This window comes from Lepisma saccharinum, chromosome 30, assembly GCF_977018435.1.
Source record: "Lepisma saccharinum chromosome 30, izLepSacc3.1, whole genome shotgun sequence".
NCBI lineage: Eukaryota > Metazoa > Arthropoda > Insecta > Zygentoma > Lepismatidae > Lepisma > Lepisma saccharinum.
In genome coordinates, this window is record NC_139258.1 from 14,824,499 (window position 1) to 14,848,563 (window position 24,065).

A 24,065-nucleotide genomic window follows, 5' to 3' on the forward strand; every position below is an offset into this window, starting at 1 on the left:
ATCAGATTTAGGGCTCTTAGCATTAAAATAGGCAACAGTTCCGATTGTTTTATGATTTCTCAAATTAGCACAAAGACTAATTAATATTTGTAGAATTTTGGAAATCATTGTCACATGAAATTTGAACCTTCCTTAAATTAATGAGCACTGTTTGGACTCGAAAAAAGTTATTTATTTTGAAAATTACCTGACGCACTTCTCATGGACAAGATATTCTCAGTCGACAAGCGACAGTAAATATCGTAGAAGCATGGAAACTGTAACGGTGTGATCTCGCAGAAACGAATTTCTTCATTTTTACAGGAGAAAGTACTTACAGAATTGAGTTTTTCTATAGATTGTTGAAAGGCCGTGGATGTATTTTTTCCATCGTGCAATATATTTGACCGCAAATTCATGTATATTTTAAGGAAAGTATGTTTCCGACGCTCTACGGTAACCAGATGTCACGTACGTTTCATGACGTAACCCCCTTGATGTGTTTCCAACCACGAGGTTGTTTTGCAAGATTTTTTAAAGCCATCTCGCATTGTGTTACAAACAAAATTTGGTAAAAAATTTACTATCCTTCGGACACCTCTAATTTTTTCGTTTCGTCAATTTTTGACATTCGTACTTACGTATCTGCTTCGCGGAACATTCCTGAAGGTGTAGAACATCTAGAAATTGCAAAATAAGCGAAAATAAGGCGTTAGTTTTCGGAATGGAACCTGTCGATTTTCGCAATTTTTTTTGTTTCACAACCAAATATATATATTCCTGACACTACCATGACACCAAATTTTAACTATGTTTGCCTAACCTAACCACCTGCCAATGGTTCGTGGGGCTAGCGTCAATGGTTCGCACTTATTTCCAATTTCTAGATCCTGATACTAACATGACACCAAATTTTAACTATGTTTCCTAACCTAACAGAACTAACCTATCCACGTGCCAATGGTTCGTGGGGCTAGCTATTCTCCGTCGGAGATTAATTTTCAACAAACAACATGAATTTCAGTTATGAAACATTCCCACATCACACAAAACACCTTCCCAATGTTCGACAATGCTACAGGAACTTATTACGGTAAGTAGTTTCTTCCGTAAAAATAAATAAATGTGTCCGAAGGATAGTAAACTAGTACCGTAGAAGTAAATCGGAACCTTAGTATAACGTATTTAGGGACTTTATGTTAATGCTAAGGGAACCAAACCTAACCTCGAAAGCATATATTGAACAAAATCTTAAGTAATCGCTAAAACTCCGCAGTATGTGTTAACAGACATACATCGAAATCGAACCATGTACAAATTGCATTTTTAGTATGATGAAATATTAATAAAACAAAAGGAACTTGGGCCTTAAAATAATATCCTTAAAGAAATGCTTCCATCCAAAGCCTGATCATATAATATCTAGTCTAAGCATGGCACCCCCCCCCCCCCTTTTCACACCTCACAAGAAAATCTGCCAGTACTCCATATCTGAAATGACAGTAAACCAAGAATGGTTGCTTCTCAGGAAGCTTGGATCCTTCGGTAAGCTATTTTCCAAATTATAATTTCTCCAGTAAATAATATTTTGTAAAAACTGTGCTAATTAGTTTTTCCAAGTTTCAAACTTACTTCCACAATTGTTTTAAGTATTCCAAAAGACATCTTAATACTGCTATAAACGTATGAAAACCATTAAACATTTGAAACTTTTGCCTTTGTTCGAATGTGGCACTGTAAGCTTTTTACGTCTATTTTTGGTAACATTATAGTATAAGGGAAACGGATTTCTTCAAATTTACAGGAGAAAGTACTTACGGAAATCATTTTCTGTAGCGTTGTGGAAGTTCGTGAATCTAGTTTTGATCCATTTTAATGCAAAAACATGTCGTTTTCTGCAAAAATCTCTGTCTGACACGCTGTTTCTGCTGCCGCCATTTGCTTTCTGCACGAGAGTACAATGTTTCGTGTGTTAAGATTATGCAACCCCATAGTCAATGTTTCAGCCTCGCCGTGTTTTCACTAGAACATGACGTGTCGAGTATTTTTTTTTTAACTATGCTTGCCTAACCTAACCTAACCTTACAAAAAATGGTTTTTGGGGCTAACGTCAATGGTTTGGGATGTATTAGCATAATTTCAAATCCAGGCACGAAAGTAGGTATTTTCCGGTGAACGAGGTTGCAACAATGCATAAATCGACAAAACACTCCCACAACACGCCCTGAACCAGTACGCTATCGCCCACCATAATGTATTACACAATCGAAATAACAAGTAACAGTAAGTACTTGTAAATGTAAGAAATATACATTATCTTAGTTAGAAATGCATTATTTCGCCTTAGGAAATGTTCCGCATTCCAAAATAGTATGTTAGCAATATAAAAAGTATGATTTATAGGTGTTTCCCTTATACTATAATAAAAAAGAAAAAAAGTGTTCCCCTGTGCATAGCACCACGCCATGAAGGCGTATAGAGGGTGTGGGGGTAACGCCCCACACTTTCTTGATCCGGTCGTGAGTGGGGGTGATGTGATCAGCATCACGCCCCTGACCGCCTTTACCCCCCAGGGTTTCCCCCAGGTACCCATGTTATTCGACGCTGGGTGGGCGCCGGGGCCGCTTTCACCGTTAGAAAAGTTCCCGGATTTGAACCGGCCGGGGATCGAACCCGGGACCTTGAGCATGGTAGTCAGACGCGTTACCGACTGAGCCACCGCGGCCACTATTATACTATAATAGTACCTTATTTTTTAACATGTAATTATACTGTATGTTCATCATTAACAAGTTTGTACATTGCTCAATTTATAGATTGAGAGGAGCAGCTGTGTTGCCACCATTGTGCCATTATTGTTGTGTGTGCAACATTCAGCTGAATTCCTGCAGGCAGGCACTGATACATTGCGCAGGGAAGAAACATTTGAAAAGACTGCAGTTTCTTCAGTACTGTCTACGTACAAGTAAGTTTATTTATTCATGTGAGAATAGAAATTGCTGCAGTGCAAAGCTGTGATCAGAATTATACTCTAAAAGTTCATCAGAGCATTTTCATCTTGTACCGTCACTGGCAATAAAAAATGGGATATCTAGATCCTGAAATAATTGCTTCCCTGTAAGGCATTGTTGTGTGTGTTGCCTAACTTTATGGTGTTAAGGGGAGGAGATTGTGCATTTATTTCAATATCGCCCGAATGGGCACTGCTACTGAAAAAAAACCTGGGTGTATCCAAGAGTATGAATTTCTCTCCATGTTGCAAGTGGAATTGTTTTCTAATGTTGATTATTAAGCTGGACATGATGTTTGAAAAATATGATGAATAAGAATTTTCGGAATCCCATGTATTCCTTATGGGGAATCAAGTTCAGCTAATCAAATTGAAGTTTCGACATTTCCGCTGGTGAATTGAATCTTCAAAGTGCCCTCTTCCCGATGACATATTTTTCATCAAAAATTTTATATTCCCAAGAGAACGAATCAAATCATACTCACATGTGATCAATGCTTTTCTCCTTGCCTCCTGGCAGTGTTGCCAAACCTGATGTGCATAAAATAACTAAATTTCACCTTAAATGGAGTTAAAACTGACTTTCATGGAGCTAGATTTATGAAGGCTGGATAAACTGCCTCCTAGGGTAATGTTAGTTGTCAAAGAGGTGGGGGCACTGCTATTATCGTTAACTCTAAATTGATAACAATTTATTCTTAATTTTCAACATCTAGATCCAGCGGCATCACCCATCTGAATAATCCACCGATGGTCGTATGAAATCAAAAATAAAGAATTCCCCGATTATGTCAATTTGACGTCAAACACTGTGCTATAAAGAAATAGTGGGTCGACACAGCCAATATAACAATATCACAACATGTGCAAATGTATTATTATGACAAAAGTCAGTCGTCTATGTGGGCCGGAACCAGTGATGGCATCATAGTGGGGCCAGGGGGTGGGTGTCCCAGTTCACATCCGTACGAGTGCAGCAAAGACCCAGATCTGGCTCCAAGAGAGCTAAGTTGGCACACTGCCACGGACGGAAGAGCTTGGGAAGACTCCCGTGGAGACTGTATCGCATGCCCTTAAGTGGATTTAGTAGGGAATTTTCATTGACAAGTAACAATGCTTTAGAGTTAGGCAACACACATAGCACAGTATTTTGGGATGTAGGTGTCCCTTTTTATTGCCTGTGAGTGTACATTCATTGAGTTGTTTATTGTAGTGACTTATCAAGTACATTATTATGTTATTAACCCTAGAACACTACCGTATGTATGTTTTGCACTCAAATCCCTCCCCTACCTCCCACCCACTCACCCCTCTGCCTAGCAGTGCCCCGGGCATTCTGTCAGACACGAGGCAGCGCTGTGGTAAGGAAGGTGCAAGCGCTGATCGTCTTGATTTGGTTTGTTATGTTGTGCACTGTACGTCAATTTTACGTAGCTGTAGTAAAAGAAGAAAAATCTTTCACATAATTTTGACATTCGTAAATTTGATTTGGATAGGTAGACTTGGAAAACAAAAGTTTAGAAGCATGAACATTTGTTTCTTATTTACAGCGTTATGAATATTATTATTGTTTGTTTTTCATTGTTCGAACTTTTCGCCTTCATTCTTAATGTATGTACGGGTTTGTGAATCAAGACATTCTCTTAAAATATTCTATGTTAAATAAAACCATGTTTATACATTTTAAAACTACGAATAAAATTCCAATATAAGGAAAATAAACAAAATAATGTTCACAAAGAATTGTCATTTTGTTTTCATGATGTAGAGGTTGTGTTAAAAATAGATTCCTTCATGTACGTAAAATTTACGTAGCGGTGCTTACACTGTAATATTGGAACACGATATTGTTAATTCCACATATCACAAGTAAGTCCAAAAATGTTCATAAATTTAGCACCACGCACCGATTATAGTATTACTATCTATAATGCAGTACTTTACAAACATAGAGAAAGGTATTAACATCTGCGATATTTATTTCAGTTGACTTCGAGTCATTTTTGTGCAAATATCCATCTCTTCGCTTGAACTGTATGCAAATGAGTTTTTTCCCACCAACAACATACTCGTCACCACCTACAACTGGATATGGGTAAGAAGTTCCTAATTTTATTTATTTATGTTTGTAGAGCTAGAAGTAAATTTTTTGCTTTCTTTTTAAATTTCACATTCTAATGATGTTATATAATTAACACTTAAAATTAAAAAGTAAATGTACAAAGGCTGTTGCAGCGAAGGTGAGACAGATTTTTTCCTGGCTTGGCAACACTGCCCATGGTTTCGGCACTAGTCGCATCGTGTAGGATGACTCATTCCGTTTCCGTAGCAAGTTGTCACATGTTGCGAAACCACGTTAGTGAGCAGCTGTGTTGATTTACGTGGAACATGTTTCGTTTACCCCTCCAGGTTTTTGTGTATAACATTGCTTTTCGCGATGAGTATTCAAGATGAACAGCGGCATGCCATAAAAATTTGTGCTGCGGAAACACACGCAATGTTTCAACAGGCATATGCCGATCAAGACGGACTGAGTAGAGCCACAGTATTACCAAGGAGTCATTGAGACTCTGCGCTAGCACGTAGCAAAAAAGAGGCCGCATTTGAAGAACTCCTTCATATTGCACCACGATAACGCACGCACTCCCACATACCACGCATGCTTTTCAGGATTACGCAACGAAGAGAAAAATGGAAATTTTCCTGCATACAGCATACAGCCCGGACCTTGCACCCTGACCTTGCACCCTGCGACTTTTGACTATTTCCACTGTGAAAGGCTGCTTTACGAGGTCGTCATTTCATAACGAACAAAGAAGTGATCACCGCAGCGCAAGTTTTCTTCAGTTCGCTACCTGACGACGGATTTTCAAAGACATTCACAAAGTGGCAGGAGTGTATGGACGCTTGCTTAGCTGTCAATGGTGCCTATTTTGAAAAAGATGTATGTCTACTCGATATGGCTGATTCTGAATAAAAAAAATTGTGGTTTGTAATTTTTTTGTTTCATTTTAATGATTCTTGAAGGGATCCATGTACATGCTTGTCTTTTAACTGCTACGCAGTCACAACGTTTTGACCTCTTGCACTCATTTTGGTCTCAATCGGCAGCTAATGAACCAAATTTGCACCCTAGTACATTTGCTAGCCAATGGAGGTCGCTGTTTTCCTATACAGGAATTAGTCTCACCTTCTCTGCGACAGCCTTTGTATATTATGATTTGTAACCCTGCAATGTCAATTTTAGAATATTTATGATTGGGTCAGTGGAAGTGAGTTGCCAAGAGAATACAATAATTGGCACCACCACAAGCAGGAACTTCTTTTTGTATGATTTTTTTAAATATATATGTATTTGTAAACCATGTAACAGTACATGATATTGAAACAAAAATTATAATGTTGTACATAATTGTAAGGATTGAACACAACCACTAAACATATTCCTTTGGAAATAGGTTTTTATAATTATTATATTTGTACAAAACATTTGCAGATCTGCTGGCACGACAAGCACTATATCTGCAGGATCCGACGTGACGACGCCCTCCGTTGCCTCTGTAGTAAGCAGCGTAGATGGGAAAAGCACGGACACCAGCAGCTTGGTCAGCTCGGCCAGTTACCAAAGTGACCCTGTCACAAAGGCTGTGATGGATAATATTATGGGGAAATTGCCGACGACAAAATCAACGGTAAGTATTTGTCGGAGCTCTTGTACGATATGCCGATTAGAGCGCAAAATAAAAGTCCATGCAAAGATGTATCTGAGAATTTCAATAATGGAGTATTGATTCATTGATAATTTTACAGAACGTATTTCCAGTGGTCGGAAGGAGCTTGTACCTGTGCTACATTTTTTTAGCTTCACCATTAAATGTTTGTCATGTAAATTTTGCTGCAGTTGCATTTCTTCTCAGTGCTTAGCGAATCATTCTGTCATTTGTTGTCAAATTATTGCCAATTGAAATCATTCATTCATTTAAGACATTTAATTTATTAATTAATACAAAATTTGATTAAAAGTAATTAATTCTTGTGCCAGAATGGCTTTCCGAAAGAAGGCTCTACCGGTAACAGCATGAATAACTATGCAATACATTCTAATATGTGGCCATATTTTAAAATTCGGTTAGCAACACTGCAAAAATGTATAATGGCTTGTTTATTATTCTGATTTAGTGATACACATATAGAAAATGCACAAACATTAAAAAAAACACATACTGTACTTGTTATTTTAAAAAAGGGCATTAGAAATTTCCATAAGGAACTCGAAATATTAAAAAATGCATAATTTTTAACAGAATTTGAAAATTCATGCACCTTGGTTATCAGGTGCCCTGTATTTTTCTACTCCTGAATTCTACCTGTACAGCACGGACTAGTGTGCTGCATCGGAGCTTTTTTGCTCGATCCGTCTTAATAGTTTGCACGGATGACGCTAGGTGATTATACTGTATCGACAGTTTCTTCACTCAAGCAAATAACACTCGAACAGGTAAACGATCGGTATACGTTCGATGCCCAGTAGTTCACGTACAGCCGTAATTTGTCTGTGGTAGTGGGCCTTCAAATATGCTTCGTGAAGTGAAAGATGCAGTGAAGTAGAAACTAAAGTGAATGCAGTCATCATCTCCATGTTAAAATGTAATTTAGTCTATGTTGCCAATGCATAGCAATATATGAAAATGAATAGATGATTGTGGGCTGAAACTGCCAGGGTGGATTTTACATATATATTTGTGCAATTAATGTCGCACTGAAATGATCTTTGATATTCTAGACAGGGTGTCATTTTAATGGCACCCACAGACCACGGAAACGTATAGAGGAGATCAAAACAAACAACTTTTCTCAGTAACATTTTTCTTGTTAGTGCATCATTTCGGCGCTACAGTCGTTCAACCAGTTTTGCCACCTGAATGCTGGCAACCACACACAACATTTGATTGCATTTGTGACGTCATATCCTGTTGTGAAGCGATGCATTCCAGGGTTGCCAGGAACACACATATTCTGTGAAAAATGACATAGCTACAATCAGCCACATTATGTACCATAAAACAAAATGAGAAAACACATTCTTTAACCTAACAGGAAGTAAACAAATGATACGAAAAATGGTAGAAAGAAAATAGAATTCAAGTAGAAGTGGTCATAGCAAATTTTGTCTCAGCTTACATGTAAAATATTTGCAAATCTAGTTACCAAGTTGGCATCTACAATTTAGTCTATCCACTTCGTTCTTCTGATACTAGTTGTCTGTGACACACTGAACAGATGACGAAATAGAAAATTCCAAAGGTAAGCAACACATAATATAATGTATATTCAGGGCATTATGAGGCAAGTGACAAAAATGGTTAAAAATATAAGTAGTAGTAATACAAGCTCTTCGACGACTTTTGTTTATCTATGCACTGGATACATATGTAATATTTTGCAACTGTGAACAGGGCAGTATATTCGCCACTGATTTATAATTAGATTGTTACTGTGGTTGTACGTGTTTTAGCCGTAATGTAACAACGTGAACCTTGGATACTTCCGTTATCAGCACAAAAGTACCACAAGGCATCTGGACACAAACCTGTAGATATCAACCTTGCAACAAGATTTGCAAATATTTGACATGTAGCTGGGCGTAAACAGCCACATGTAAGCTGCAAGTCCAATAAAATGTATTGTTGTTGATATTTGACATGTAGGCTGAGACAAAATCCGATATTGACACTTCATTTTGAAAAGCTCTTTACCATTACTCGTATCGTTGGTTCACTTCCCCCTTCCCCTGAGATGACTGCTGATCTTCTGGCTGGTAGGCTATGATGTTCGGTCTACTGGACGCGTTTCTCGCTTCGTATTACAGCTAATAAGGTGGTTGGTAGTTTGTCATTTTTCACAAAATTTGTGTTCCTTGCAACCCTGCCATGCGCTTTTTCGCCCCATGAAATGACGTCACAGATACGATCAAATGTTGTGTTGGGTTGCCAGCATCCAGGCGGCAAAACTGTCTTTTTTGAAAGGCTGTAGCGTCAAATCGACGCAACAACAACAAAAATGTTACTGAGAAAAGTTATTTGTTTCAATGTCCTCTATACAAACCTGTGGTCTGTGGGTGCCATTAAAATGACACCCTGTATATTCGAGCGAATCACACTCGAACGTGGAAGATTCGATCGAGTTTGAGCAAGTGAGTGGTCCAATCCAGTATTCTAGTACAGATCCACTTGGTGAAGCTTTAGGAGCTCAGTGTTCTCATCTTTCACTTGTTAGAGTTTGGGCCTAATTCAATGTAATTTTGTTTCTCCACAGTTCTTCATTATGGATTTTGGCTTTGTTAATATACATATATTAAGCTATCACTGCACAAATTTTCATCCATTTTAAAAAAGTGGAGCTCATAGTGGCCGCGGTGGCTCAGTCGGTAACGCGTCTGACTACCATGCTAAAGGTCCCGGGTTCGATCCCCGGCCGGTTCAAATCCGGGAACTTTTCTAACGATGGAAGCAGCCCCGGCACCCACCCAGCGTCGAATAACATGGGTACCTGGGGAAACCTGGGGGGTAAAGGTGGTCAGGGGCGTGGTGCTGATCACATCACCCCCACTCACGACCGGATCAAGAAAGTGTGGGGCGTTACCCCCACACCCCCTATACACCTTCATGGCGTGGTGCTAAGCACAGGGGAACACTTTACTTTTTACATGGTAAAAATCTATTTTGATTTTTCTTTGGCTCTAGATAGGATTTTTGAGGAGTTCCAATTTCTTAAACTTCTGTTTTCTGTTTTTAGACAAATGTAAATTTTCAACAAATTCTAACCATTGAAGCAACAATGAGATCTTGAAATGATGAATGCCTGATTGCTAAGGCAAATATCTTAAGAATATTAAAAGTTGGCATTTTTTTGTGTAAGGATCACACGAGGAACAAATGAGTCAAAATTTGAAGAAAATCTGAGATGGTGGGTTGGGTAAATGGCTGTATGATTTGGCATTGAATTACCCATATTCCTATTGTTTTGGTGTTAGCCCCCCCCCCCACATGCTTAGTGGGTGGAGCCACAACTTATGGCTTTGGCCATTCTGACGTCAGTTCAGCTGACAAGTGAGTTCAGTGGTGTGTGTTTGATGTATCAACATCTTTTTCATGGTTCTCTGACCCGAGCTGACGTTATAGCTTAGCTCGTGTTGATAAACATTTCTTGGAAGCCAATGTATGCGTGCTCAGCATAAATATTGTAGTACGCACGTGTTCATTTCATTCATGCAAGAGACTAACGAAATATGGCATTGGACTTCTCATTTTTGATTGCCATCTCGGCTTTTAATTTTAGTTTGCTCCCACAGAGCTTTTGTCTTGATCTTCGATAGTCCAAATTAGATTACGACTTGACACCTGTCAACCAAATCTAATTTTGACTGCATTTTTTTCCCTCCCCTTTAGTTTTAGAGTTAGTCTGTAGTGTTTATTTTGACTGATGTGAATGTATTATTATTTTTCTTCACTAAATAAATAGACCTTCTAAGGGACTGCATTGGCATAACCGGCACTGTACCTGCAACTTATCTAAACGTTTTAAAAATTCAAAGGAATTTTTTTTCGCCCAGCTGGATACCGTTACGTATCCCTCATTTTCATTTTCGAGTTACGTGTAGCTAGGCAGCCTGTCAGGAAATATAAGGAATGTGTTAACTTCAGAGCCAGCTCTGCGAAATGCATTCGCCAGTATTTGCAGAGGAAAATGTGATGAGAGAAAAAGGGGAGGAGTTTTGATTAGGAGGAATGCAAGTTGGATCTGGCTCGAGGGAGACAGGGGAGTTGGTCTTGGGTTTTGAAGAGAAGAGGAGAGTGGTTCGGGAGTAAGAAAAGGGAGTTTTGAGTTTTGGAGAGAGGAGAGTGAGTTTGGATTTGAAGGAGATTCAGGCTGGATGGAGACTTTTAGAAACTTGTTTGGAAGTGGAGTGCAGCGAAGCTGAGTGACAATTTAAGAGGCGAACTTCAGAAAGCGAGTGAGAGTTACTTTAGAAACCCTTCTGTCCACGCTTCTAAAGAGAGACAGGTAATATACTTTTCTAATGCCATCCTTTGCCAATGCAGACTTAAGGTCATTGTAACCCAAATCATGAGAGTTGCCATTTTATAAAGGATTCTGTAAATTTAAGTTTATTCAGGTACCTCCTGCAGTTAGCAGATGCAGCCAAGCGAGAGCTTACGGGCTACCGCTAACCCCCGATTGAAGAATAATTACTTTCATCTAAAGGGCTCCAGGTTCGATCCCCGAACCTTTCGAGGTTCACACGCTTAGTAAAAGTGTGTCTCAAGATGCATGTTATCATGCTTTCTTTATTACTATATTGCTTGTGCACTTTTTTTTTCCAGGTGACGGCCAAATGTGATGTATGCAACTTGGAGTTTTCAGGAGAGACCGTCCTGCAGACGCATCTTGCTGGAGCTAAACATGCAAAAAGAGTAAGTGCTGCAAATCTTTTGTAAACCATTAAGTGAAAGTTAGCCAATACTTGCTAATTATGTCATATGTTTCTAATGCCTTCAGATGTACTCCCGAAGACAATGCTGGATGCATGCACTGTGCAAGTCGCTTACTGATTTTAATTCTTCTGGGAATCACAGGAAACTTCATATTATTCATTAGAACCTTGTTTAGCCAGTGCTGATATGAGGTCTGCCCATTCACTTGTGTACTCAAAATTCTTTAAAGCCTTATCAACTGCAGAAACATAGGCTCTATATTTAGAGTCCTTCATGAGCTCATACTCCTCCATTGCTATGGAACTCATCTTGAAGAGATTTTATAGACTTCCAACAGAAAACAAACCCCTTTCACTAATGAATCAGACTATTCATCTTCCATCTATATCATTCATCTTTTAATTCATTCAAAATCTTATACTACAATTCTTTGGAATTTCACTACGGATTGTTGATATTTTCTGTTTCCTTTAACTTATTATGGCAACACGTAATAGTCATCTTCACATTTTTTGAAAGTCCCTCAGGAAATGAAAAATTCCCACTCGATGAAAACAACCCCTTTGTACAAAATTATACATAAAACATTTTGTGCCCGGTGGTTGTAAATGAAAACTTGCTTTCTAATCTGTATGCTGTATGCATTAACAATCTACATTGTCACAAGAAGATTATTATAAAATAGTTTTGAACTGCCATTTTTAGCTTCACCATAAATTAATTTACAAATTTTCTCGTCAGAAGTCAATGAGTCCACTTTATGATCAGAAGGCTAATCAGGACTGGACCTACAGTTTAAAGTGGGATCCAAGCTGCTGTGCTCCACCAAGAATCAACCAGGGACCTCTTTGCTTACAAGTGTTACCACTACGTTATCAAAGAGACCTGGATGTTCTTGGTGGCAGTAATATTAAGCACAAATTTGCAATTTTTAAGAGGTTCTATTAATTTCAGTGACCACTGTCAATTCCGAGAAGGATGGTGGCCGTGACCACTGAAATTATACCTCTTAAAAACCAATTTCATGGATAAGCAAGTCCTTCATTTGTTATAATAATTGGCTATCACATCTTAAATGAATTACCATTTATGTTATTAAAAAATGAACTCAAACCGTTTGCTCTTACTCTGTTCGGACAACATAATTTTAGCATTTAATAACTTAATGTAGCAAGGAAAAGACATATGATACTGGGTTGTACACCCAACAGCAAAAGAAACAGTAGACGAATTGTCCATCACCATTTTCGTTCGGTCTGTATTACTGTGATGTTAATGAATGAATTGAAATAATGATATCAATATGCAGAGGGCAATGCCCGCTTCGAACTAACGTAGTTTCATTCCTTAAAACATCACAGGATGTTGAATAAAAAAGTAATGAAAATAGCGGTGGGCAATTTGCCTACCATTATCTTTGCCGTTGACTGTACCAATACTGATGAGGAGGAGGGGGGGAAGACGAAGAGTAGGTCACATGATGGAGGGGAGGGGGGAAACAGCGACCTAGGACACCTGTAAGGTGGAAAAACCTGTTTACGTAGGAGGAAATAAGGGGACAAGTTATTGATTCCTTAGAAGTGTAGAGTGACTATACGGTGCATGCTTTTAGAAGGAGTTCAGCCAATACACAGCCGGTGCTGTTGCCAAACTAACTGCTAGCAGAAGGGAAACAGAGAATTTGCTGTGTCCAATATTCAACTATTTTTTTTTTTATAATGCATACACAATATATACGAATATAGGAAAGTAATATAGTGATTATTTGTACACAGGATTATAATATCATATCACTGCAGCTTATAAGAACTCAAACTGACTCAGACTCGCAATATTGGAGAACTTCCACGACAATGAACGGTCATTGTTTGTATTGAGACAAATTTAACACCCATTGTTTTCCCAAGACACAACCACCCAGCTGTCAACACGGTGGCAACGAAAAAAACAGACTGAAGGAAAATTAAAAGGTTATTGTGTGTGTGTGTGTGTGTGTGTGTTAAAATGTGCTGTTTCCCATGTTCTTCAACAAACTATAACTCCGGCTGTAGGTGAGGTTGCCACGGACATGCTCTGCATGGCTCCGCCCCATATTGCTTCTAAAACTGTACGCCATATAGCCATGTGTGTTGTGTGTGTATCTTGGTGTAAGCTTGAAAAAAGTTCTGGGAAACCAGGATGAAACGTCGCAGATAAAAATAAAAAAACCCTAAAAATAACTGTGCTAGATTATTTTGCGAATACTGATGCTTTCAAATTGTTTATAATACAGCATTTAAGTGCGAATACGAGCATGATAATGCAAAAAACTATATCAAGTATGAAAACAAAAAAATGTATAAAAAATCTGCATTTTACAATATCCAGGATATTTTACTCCTGCAAAGTACTAGGGTGTATCAAAAAGTAAGGTGAATGTTCGATTTATTGAAAAACTTTGATAGAAAAAATATGAAACTGTAGTATGTTTGACCCATGGTATCACACTAAAATTCAACATAGGAACCACTGCCTTCGTGGGCATATCGTGTGAGGTGGGTCAGGGAAATGGCCATTCGGTGGTGTTTTTGGTCATGGACGATACTCCTCACTGAACCATATGAGATGTTCAATGCATCAGCAATGTCATGCATCCTGACTCTTCTGTCTTCACGAATCATTGCATCCACATCTCACACATTGCTGTCGGTGATGGACGTTGCTGGTCTGCCACTTCTGTCATCATCTGTCACACTACTCCTACCACTTGCAAATGAGTTACACCACACATACACTTGTTTCTGCGACATAACACTCTCTCCATAGACCTCCAACAATTCTCGATGAATTTCAGATGGTTTCTTTCCCTTGACCCATAAAAAACGAATAACATTGCGCACTTCCTCCTTGGAGTAATGTTCAAGTTGTTGCGCCATCTTTGAAGTGCTCTAGGTACCAGATGGGTTGACATAGAAGACTGTAATTGCCGTCAGACTTCCATCACCTTTGTATCTGACACACACATAAAATTTAATTAACTACACAAAAAACTCTGCGTTTTAGACAAATTCACCTTACTTTTTGATACAACCTTGTATACAACATTTCAGCCAATATATATATACGTATATATACTGACTCATACCTCATAGCAGTGGTCTGTCTCTATGGGTGTGCACTTCAGCCTTGGCTATTTATTTGTTTGAGTTTATTTAGATACACACATAGAATAGCAGGCACGACCTACAGTTTAAAGCGTGATCCTAACCACTATGTGCCTCCACCGGGTGTATGGATATTTGTTTTTAAAAAGAGTTGGATTTATTGTTATCAAGAATTAATTGAAGTTACTGCTGAATAACTTAATAAGCATATTGCAAAATCATGTAGGAATTTAAGCTTTGTGATTACTGTTACTTTGATGTCAGTATATATGTATTAAATAACACATACAATTAACATGTTCTTTAACGGTAACACTCAAAAGTATTTTTAAAATAAGGCTATTATTTCTCATCATCAAAACTGTAAATATATATCATGACCATGATTTACATTGGAGCAAGGTGGAAAGTAGGAGCACCAGGGTGGAAAAGAGGGGGCAACACTGCGCCCGGATGAAAATTTTATCTGAAGCCGCTACTGCCGATCCAAAGACAACATGCAGAAAATCAGTTATATCTATCTAATGACCGAGCGATCAAAATAACAAAATCACGCGAAATCAAGATAATAATAAAGTATGAAAGAAAATAACAGTACTCGCTCGGTCCACACTGCCCTGCTTTGTATTTCAGATGTTTTCCCCTTTCCGCTGTGTCCGTATTATTACTGCAGTCGCTGTGCACTTTGTAGCTAACTTCCCTCCAAATAATAAACAACGTTAAATATTACGGAAATGCTTTCGCTGTGTAGAGTTTTCCCTTTCATCATGAAATCAAGCAGGAACGAGCTTTTCACAGTGTAACAATTCTTGCAACGCATGAACTGGCACACAATGAAAACAGCTGACTGATCAACGATTCCCGCCCACGTTGACTACAGTGCCATAAGGACAGTTTATTATGACCAAGCTGCTGCACTAAGCAAAGGCAATGCAAGACATTGTTTAAAACACACGTTTCGCTCTCAGTTGCCCCCCCTCCTTCCTCCCCTTCTCTCTTGCACCTGTCATACTCGGAACAACACTGTGGGCAAAGATACCATAGAAATGTCCCTTTTCCAAAAAAATCCCTCGATTTACGACGATGTGTGGGCTGCGTCCACTCCGCCACACAATCTCAAATGGAATGGGATTGCAACACTGCGTGAACACAGCACTGGTGGTGCTCGTGAAGCCCATAATACTTCAAGCTACAGGTGCCAATTCTTCTCTTTCCTTGAGTCCTGCAAACAGCGGCATCTGAGCGCACTGCCATTTGTGCGAAACGAACGAACCTCAGTCTGCAGTCACTCGTAACATGAAGATATGGTCGCCGATTGGGCGTGGGAACATATGATGTTTTGAAGGAGATAGTATTAAGTGAATAAGTATAATAAAAATTAATTGCATTACAGATATATTTGGGTGTGCACGTGCGAATAGGCAGAAGCTGCTACTGCCTCGTAGTATAGAATTAACATTGTATATTTTTGGGGAACCTGCAGCTCGTAAGTAGTGCAAAATCTGTGTAAAGCTTACAACAATCACAATGTTAAATGTAAAAGTTTGGAGGAATCCATATTTAGAAATGCGTTCTTGCAGATAAAATCTATGGAAATTCTAAAAGATCTCCAAGGCAGTGGGCAGACTTTCACGAGGGACGTGAAAACAAACATTCTCAGATGTGACGTCTGTGATGTCGTCGTCAACTCATCGCAGCAGTTGCAGACTCATTTAGCAGGTAGGCTATAGCAGGTATTAACAATTACCACATTATTATACATGTAGTGTTGGTTACAAGCACTAATGCACAATTTCATACCATAATTGAAGGGTTCCGGTGTAAAAACATGATAAGTGACATTTTGGTCATTTCTGAGTTCATTAGGAAAAACATCATTAGAAGCTATACTGTGTTGCGTTTACCAATTTCAGATGGATTCACTGAGTCCAATGCAAATTATATGACATGGCAATTTCACTCGAAAATTTAAGGAGTTACTTTGTAACTCAAAAATTACCAGAATGTCACTTATGTTTTACACCTGAGCCCTTCAATTAATACAATCATGAAACATTTGGTTGTGAAATTGTTCAAGTAGTTTACATGTCTCTTTTAATAATTTTCAGGTATCTTTGTAGTCCATTTTTTGAGGACTTACAGGTCATCTATACTTTTATTCTTGGTTTATAGTGAACTGTAAATCTAAACAAAAACAAAAGTCTGGGAATTTTGTAAATATGTTTAAAACAACTGGAAAAGACAGATAAATTGGATGCTTACCAGTACTTTTTTTAAGCAAGCTTTTGTTGTAGATATTTTGTGTAAAAACTTTATTTTTCTTAAACTTATCATTAGGGCTCGGAAGTTGAAGACCTATAAATTGCCAAAAAAGACCTAAAAATATCAAAAAAGGACCTAAAAACGAAAAAAAGGACGTATAAATGTGATCCAAATTAATTAATAGCTTCAGTTTTAATTAGGCTACACATTTAATGAATAAAAAAAATACAAAATTCTGGTGGTATGGAACACACAGTGCAAGAAAACTATATGAATGAAATGCATCTTCTTTCAGACTTTATATATTTTTTAGATTAACATAATTTGAAGAATCATATTTGGCCTAACCAAATATATTTCTTTCTTTTTTTATTTCTTTACTACAGAAAGAATGTTTTAGAGGTAATGAACTGATGACGATTCGAAGTGAGAATGGGCAGTAAAAACGTAGTCGAAATAAGGTGAAGTTGCAAAAAAAAAGCCGTTAAGACCTAAAAAGGCTAAAAAAGGACCAATAAGCCAAAAAGGACAAATAAAACCCACCTTCTTCTGGCCTACAATAACCCGAAATGAACATATATTATGTTGGGCCTCGTCTTCGGACACTAGGAAAAAAAAAGGATTTTTCCTCAACTTCCGAGCCCTAGTTATCATCAACCAATATAAAATAAATGAATGGCCATTTAATCTGCATGACAAGTTGAAGACTTAACCTTTATAGTGTAGTATTTTTAAGCATTATAAAGTGGCCTGGGAAAGTTACTTGAAAGTAACTCGAAAAATTGGAGAATCTGGTTTAGCAAAATGAGAGGGAATCCTGTTATTAATTGGTGTATGTGAAAGTAATTTTACTTCTTAACTTCCTAATATACAGTGTCACTAAGAGTCAAAATGTAGTGTGTATTTGCTAACACTATGTAGAGGATTGTTTTTAGAACTTACTCTTGTTGGATTCAAGGGAACAAACATAAGACGAGAGTGGCAAAGAAGAATAGTTTATCAACAGGGAGTGCGGATAGCTCCGGTGCAGCCAACGGTGAAGGTACAAAAGGTACGCCTACAGACTTTCTGAAGTATTTGTTTCATAATGCAGTTTTCATGTGTTGAAACACTGTTTATTTTGTGGAATGCTAATATCTAGGGCTTGGATTTATATCTTGATAGGTTTCCCCATGCTTCAGTTAATTTATTTCTAGCTTTTGTGAACACAATGATAGTGATGTTTCTTTTGCTCATATATATATGCACCCTTTTGCTGTTGATCATATTTTATCCAAAAAAGTATATTTTTGGTCATATTTAGGGTGTTTTTAACATTTGATAATGTTGTTCACAAAGTCATGCTTGTATTGGTAATACAAAGGAATCTTGTTTGACGTTGGACTATATCTTGTCTTGAATTTATGTTTACCTTTATTCGATTTTATTAATGTGCAACAAAGTTTGCAATCATGTACTCCTAAGTTTGTCATGACTCATGGAATGAATTGCTTTAAAAATGATTTGAAACGAAATTACAAAATCATAGCTATGTCCTCTGTACCACATTGTTTTCTTTTGTGTCCATTTCTGATTGATATATCAATTTCATTTATCCATCAGTCTTCGATATGATAGATAGATAAATTGATTGTCAGTCCTACCCCTAGGTGGAACGCAGAACGGAGAGAAGCTGACCGAAGTGCCCCCTGGTGTACAGAAGCTCATGGAAGGAGCGGGAAACAGATCTGGGAAATACTACTGCGAGGCATGTAGTGTATCGTTGAACTCGGAAATACAGTTGCAGCAGGTAAGAAAAAGTCTTTTAGAGCTAATTTCATTCTCAATCTTCATTCACGTAATGGAAAGCAGTGTGCTTCTTCCGAGATAGTCCTAAGTGTATATTTACAAGGGAGAGTCATATTAAAACCTTCATTTGTTTGTTTCTTATCTATTAGATTTCTGCATGTAAAATTGCACAAGTTTCCTACATATTAGCAAAGACCTATTGCTGATCGACATATTTTCAACTTTGATTTAGTGCCTGTGTCCCTCAAGAAGAATAAGTCTTTGGGGTCCTCGTGCAGTCTCTTATGAGCCACTGCGAAGGCCTTTCCACCCATCTGCCTGCTAACTGAGGCCATTGTCGAACTTTTCCTCCATTAGTAAACTTGCTGGTGTGGTAAGGATGCACAGAGATATTGAATTTTCATTTGCCGAGAAATTTCTGTAAGTTTTAGGCTGACAGAGTGCAAGAAACCACTCCTCTTGACTGGTGCAAGTGTAAAATGACAACAATATCATTTTTAAGCTCGCTTGTTCCATTGTTGCAGCTCAGTTGATACCTCATGTAAATTTGAGCTGTATACAGTCTGTCCTGTAATTTTTGTCAAACTTTTAAGGCTTTCATTTGATTCATGTAATATTTTCCAAGGTATTTGTCTGTACCAATTCAGACAGTAGATTATGTTGTACAACTGTTTCTTGCCAATACTGTTTTCTCTTGTCTTGCCACATTCTGATTTTTTTTATCTTGAGATTTTCTTTGGTAATAAAGCAGTTCAGTAATGTGGTTGAGAGTCATGGTGGTCAGGTTGGTATGGGAGACCCCAGTTCAATTCCCAGGGAGGGTCATATCGAGTGGGGAAATTTTTCCAACAATATCTGTGCATAAAGCAGCTGTGGGCTTCAAATCAATATTTTGGGGGTGTTAAAGGCAGCTGGAGCATGATGATCACCAGGGGCAGATTGTTTTCCTTAAGGAAATTTCATATGCTCCCAACGGATTTATCCATTTCACTTGATGTGGATTACTCTGGTAAAGTTTTATAGTGCATATAAATGCATATTTGGGACGTTAGTACATATTTTAGTTTAATTTGCATATATTGGGAGTAATTCTCATGTAATTCTTTGTTTGAAGTTTGTTTGCTTCATTTTCCCCGTTCTTTTGTGTCAGCATTTAAAAATACCCTACTTCGTCTGGTCATGGACAATAGTTCTAGTTCAAGGACATTCCCAAGATCATGGTGTTGCAGGTGGTCTGGTTGCAAATATCGAGAAAACCTACCCTTTCACCAAACAACAATCTTTCAGAGATTAGTCACATTTCCAAATTCCAGCGACAACACTGGGGTCACGTTATTTGAGGATTATCTGTTAATGTGACATCTTGATAAATCTGTGTGTGTGTGTGTGCTGCAGAAGTGACAATAAATGCCGAAGGAAAGAAGTAACAGTATATTGCTCCCACATTGAGTAGAAGGTAATGATGTGTTTACCACTGCCAGCAGAGTTATTTATTGCCAAGTATTAGGGATGGGACCGATTAATCGGTACTCTATCGGTATCGGCCAATATAGGCATATCGGTGTATCGGTAAAATTACCGATTATTTTACCGATCCGATATATCGATAAATATCTTATAATTTAGTGCAAAATTCTGCCATTTTGTTGTAATTTTTATGGATAATTTCCATGCTCTTCTTTCTAAAAAGTAAATGTCTAAATATTTATCTTCTCTTGCACTGCAGTCACCTCAAAACACACATTTATTAAGGAGATCAATGAACATTTCAGGTTCTTGAAGGACCATTTCTAATTTTATATCGAATTCATGATGAAAGTTGTGCGAATTACTCACAATTATAATAAAAATATATTAAAAACTTACGTTTTTGCGAGTATCTGTGCTGCTTTCACGACGTTTCGGGATGCAACTGCTCCCTTCTTGAGGCTGTTCACTTTTGGTTATACACAATTCATAACCACGTCGACATCTTATTATGTTATGGGTGTTAGGTTTTTAATGTTTTTATCCACACACACTTAACCAATCCCATATCCTATACATAATAAGAGGTCGACGCAGTTATGAATTGTGTATAACCAAAAGTGAACAGCCTGAAGATGGGAGCAGTTGCATCCCGAAACGTCGTGAAAGCAGCATAGATACTCGCAAAAACGTAAGTTTTAATATATTTTTATAATTTTATATCGGATCAGTAGAATATCAGTTATCGGTATCGGCAAATCTTATATCAGTACTTTATCGGTATCGTCCAAAATTTCATATAGGCCCATCCCTACCAAGTATGCTCTAAACATGTAATACATTTCAGGTATTTAGAGTAGTTTTTGGCAGCTGAAATGGAAATTTGCCTAAATGAAAATTTACCATGCTGAGTTTTCATTTCTGGTAACAGAAAACATTTGCTGCCTACATAGGCCTGGACACTGTGATTTTTATAAACTTTTGTTAACGTTTGCGGACAATGTTGATGTATAACCTAGTTAAGGATCATTCTGTTATTTGAGATCAAAATAAGAAGACCATATAAAGTAAGGGAATGATGGTCAGATGATGAATATATGTACTATGAGCATATTTTATTCTTAAATTATATTATAAAAATAAAAACACAATAACTTTTTACAATTCTCTGTCGATGGATTGCAGCTAAATATTCAAACAACATACTGGTGAGGGAGGATTTTTGAGTGAATTTCTTCACGAAAGTAGTAAGTGATTGGAAGTGCTAATTTTACTATTAAAGTACTAATTGGAAGGAGAAAGATGCAGTCCATGGGATTTGTGCACTTATTGATATACTTAATCCCATTTTTATGGGTGTATAATACGGTCCCTGGTTTTGATAAGGAAAATTGTCACAATTATATCTCTTATATAACCTGGAGCACAATTTGTTTTAAAAATTATCCCCGGCCGGTTCAAATCCGGGAACTTTTCTAACGTTGGAAGCGGCACCACCGCCCACCCAGCATCGAATGACATGGGTACCTGGGGGAAACCCTGGGGGGGGGGGGGTAAAGGTGGTCACAGGGGCATGATGCTGATCACATCACCTCCACTCACGACCGGATCAAGAAAGTGTGGGGCGTTATCCCCTATATACCTTCATGGCATGGTGCTAAGCACAGGGGATCACTTTACCTTTTTTTACCCAAGAAAACCTATTGACAAATTTCCCTGAATATTCCCCACCCCCCTTTCCTCTTCCCAACATGTCCTTGCAACGAGTGGCAACAACCACCAGGCTGTTCTATTCAACCCCTCAAATTGCATAAACCCCAGGAAATGATCTGGGTTGTAAGAAACGGTAAAATTTGTAACAGTGGACTTAGTGCATGTTCATTTTCTCTTAGTCTACAACTTTCATTTCTGACACATGACACACTTACTTGGCAGTAGTGATCTCAAATGCAGAACAACCGTAAGGCCTCATAATGAACTCGTAAGTTGGGATCACCTATAGTAAGATGTGTGAGGAACTAAACGCACGGCCATGAAATTAGGCGGGTGGCAGAAGTTTGCACTGTTGCCATGTTGGAGCACAACCCCGTGTGTTCGGAGATTTAAGAGAATGAAAGATCTCATTGTAGAGTTGGTCTTTGTAATCCATGTGATACAAATAGACAGTATTTGCTCGAAAGGTCAAGGATGACAACTGTATGCCCCGGAGAGAGGTCGGTCTGATCATTGTACTAGGCAACGCAGCCTGGTTGACACTGCCACATAGTGCGTGGCTCCAGTGTAAGTCTGCCTAACTGCCTATTTTGATGACCGTGCATTTTACTGTTTAATATACATGTTTTCCATCTTGAAAACCTGGAATGATTCTTAAATGTTTTCTGCATCAGTTTTTTTTTTTACTATTTCTTTTTTCCCTAATAAATAAAAGCAGAATTTTAACTTTTTATTTTGTTAACAGTTATCACCTGGTTTATTGTAAGAAATGGTGTACCAACATTGATTAATTTACTTCACTTTTGCAGCATCTCGGATCCCGAAAACATAAAGAAAAAGCTACTGGCACACCGAGACCAAAGTTCCGGCCGTATCCAGCAAGAAAGAGGCCCAATCCTTCCTTCAGCGAGAGCAATTCGATCATGACAGCTCAATACACTCAGCCACTCTCAAACAACTTCGTTTTCGGAGGAGCCATGAAGTAAAGTGCCGTGTGACTAAACACTTGTCAGTGCTGTTGTGTTGCAGTGAGCTTAGGTTGACTATAACAAAGGTTCACTGTAAGTGATTTTTATGACGCTGTTTCTCCCAGGAAGAATATATCTACAGCATCTGTCCTAATTGTTGCAATGACCACGTGCGTGCATTTCTCAGTTCAGACGAAGAAAAAGGTATTTCCAAGCTACAAGGGAAAACCTCTGATTTTGATTTCAGAAGAATTCATGTATGAATTTATTAATTCCATACAGAATAAAAATAGAAAACTCTTACTTACAAGAAAAATAGTAATACCTGTGTGTTGTTTTGTTACTCATTCCACTGTTCTAGTTGCACTGAAATTCCACAAGACTTTTAAACATTTTCTCTTCTTAATGATGCTTCATATTTTAGACACTGGGTTAGATCTCAATTATGTCAATACATATACAGCGAAACCTCGATTTTAAGTTTTTCAGGGGACCCAGTTGAAAGAACTTAAAATGCAGGAAAATGTCAAATTTGGGAAAGTTTTGTAGCATTTTGCTCTACTGGCACCCTGAGAATTGAATGTGTAATGTGGGAAAATGTCAAATCGAGGTTCCACTATGTATGCCATTCATTTTTTTAATATAAAAAATGATTGTTAAGACATTTTCTTGAGACAGATGAGAGATTATGGCATTTTATTTAACAGATGTGCTATTCAGATTTTATTAGACGTTCTGATAGTAATGATCAATGTTGTTTTTCTTACTGGTTGTAAAATGGAGATGCACAAAATCATGTTGGCATTTCCTTCCAGGTAATCAGCCCCTCTACATTATCTGTAGAAATTGTGTGAAGCAATGGATTATGCATACTGTTCACTGTACAATCATATTTTCTATGTATTTTCTTCAAGACTAGAGAGCATGAATAAAAACTGCAACAATTTGTAATTTTGTTTCTTGTGAAACATTAAGTAGAATGTTATTTTGAGAATTTGTAATTATATGATATAAAATTTATTTTATGTTTGACCTTAATATGCCAAGTTTTATTTTCACCTACCAACATTCAGTTTTCATTAGACTCTAATGAGGAATCAATGACTGAGGTCTCTTCAATTGATTGGGTGTTTAAGTCCACTTTATGCACAGTAAGGCTAATTGGGACTGGACCTAAAGTGGGATCCGGACAACTATGTGCCTCTACCAGGTATTGAACTTGGGAACCTTTGATGGCAAG

At 37.9% G+C, this 24,065-nt stretch overlaps 1 protein-coding gene across 2 annotated transcripts in view; it reads left to right on the forward strand.

Annotated features, from left to right (window-relative positions):
• Positions 1-23,863, forward strand: part of LOC145981761 (zinc finger protein 385B-like) — a 37,044-nt gene extending 13,181 nt beyond the window's left edge. The window contains exons 2-9 of one of the 2 annotated variants that reach the window (XM_083115174.1): positions 2,796-2,944; positions 4,976-5,084; positions 6,486-6,681; positions 11,374-11,463; positions 16,208-16,346; positions 17,848-17,940; positions 18,527-18,678; positions 22,667-23,863. In XM_083115174.1, coding sequence (XP_082971300.1) covers positions 2,796-2,944; positions 4,976-5,084; positions 6,486-6,681; positions 11,374-11,463; positions 16,208-16,346; positions 17,848-17,940; positions 18,527-18,678; positions 22,667-22,843 — 1,105 coding nt within the window. In that variant the 3' untranslated portion in view covers positions 22,844-23,863. The remainder of the gene's footprint in view (positions 1-2,795; positions 2,945-4,975; positions 5,085-6,485; positions 6,682-11,373; positions 11,464-16,207; positions 16,347-17,847; positions 17,941-18,526; positions 18,679-22,666) is intronic. The other variant, XM_083115175.1, reaches the window with a different exon arrangement.
• Positions 23,864-24,065: the final 202 nt, after the last annotated feature.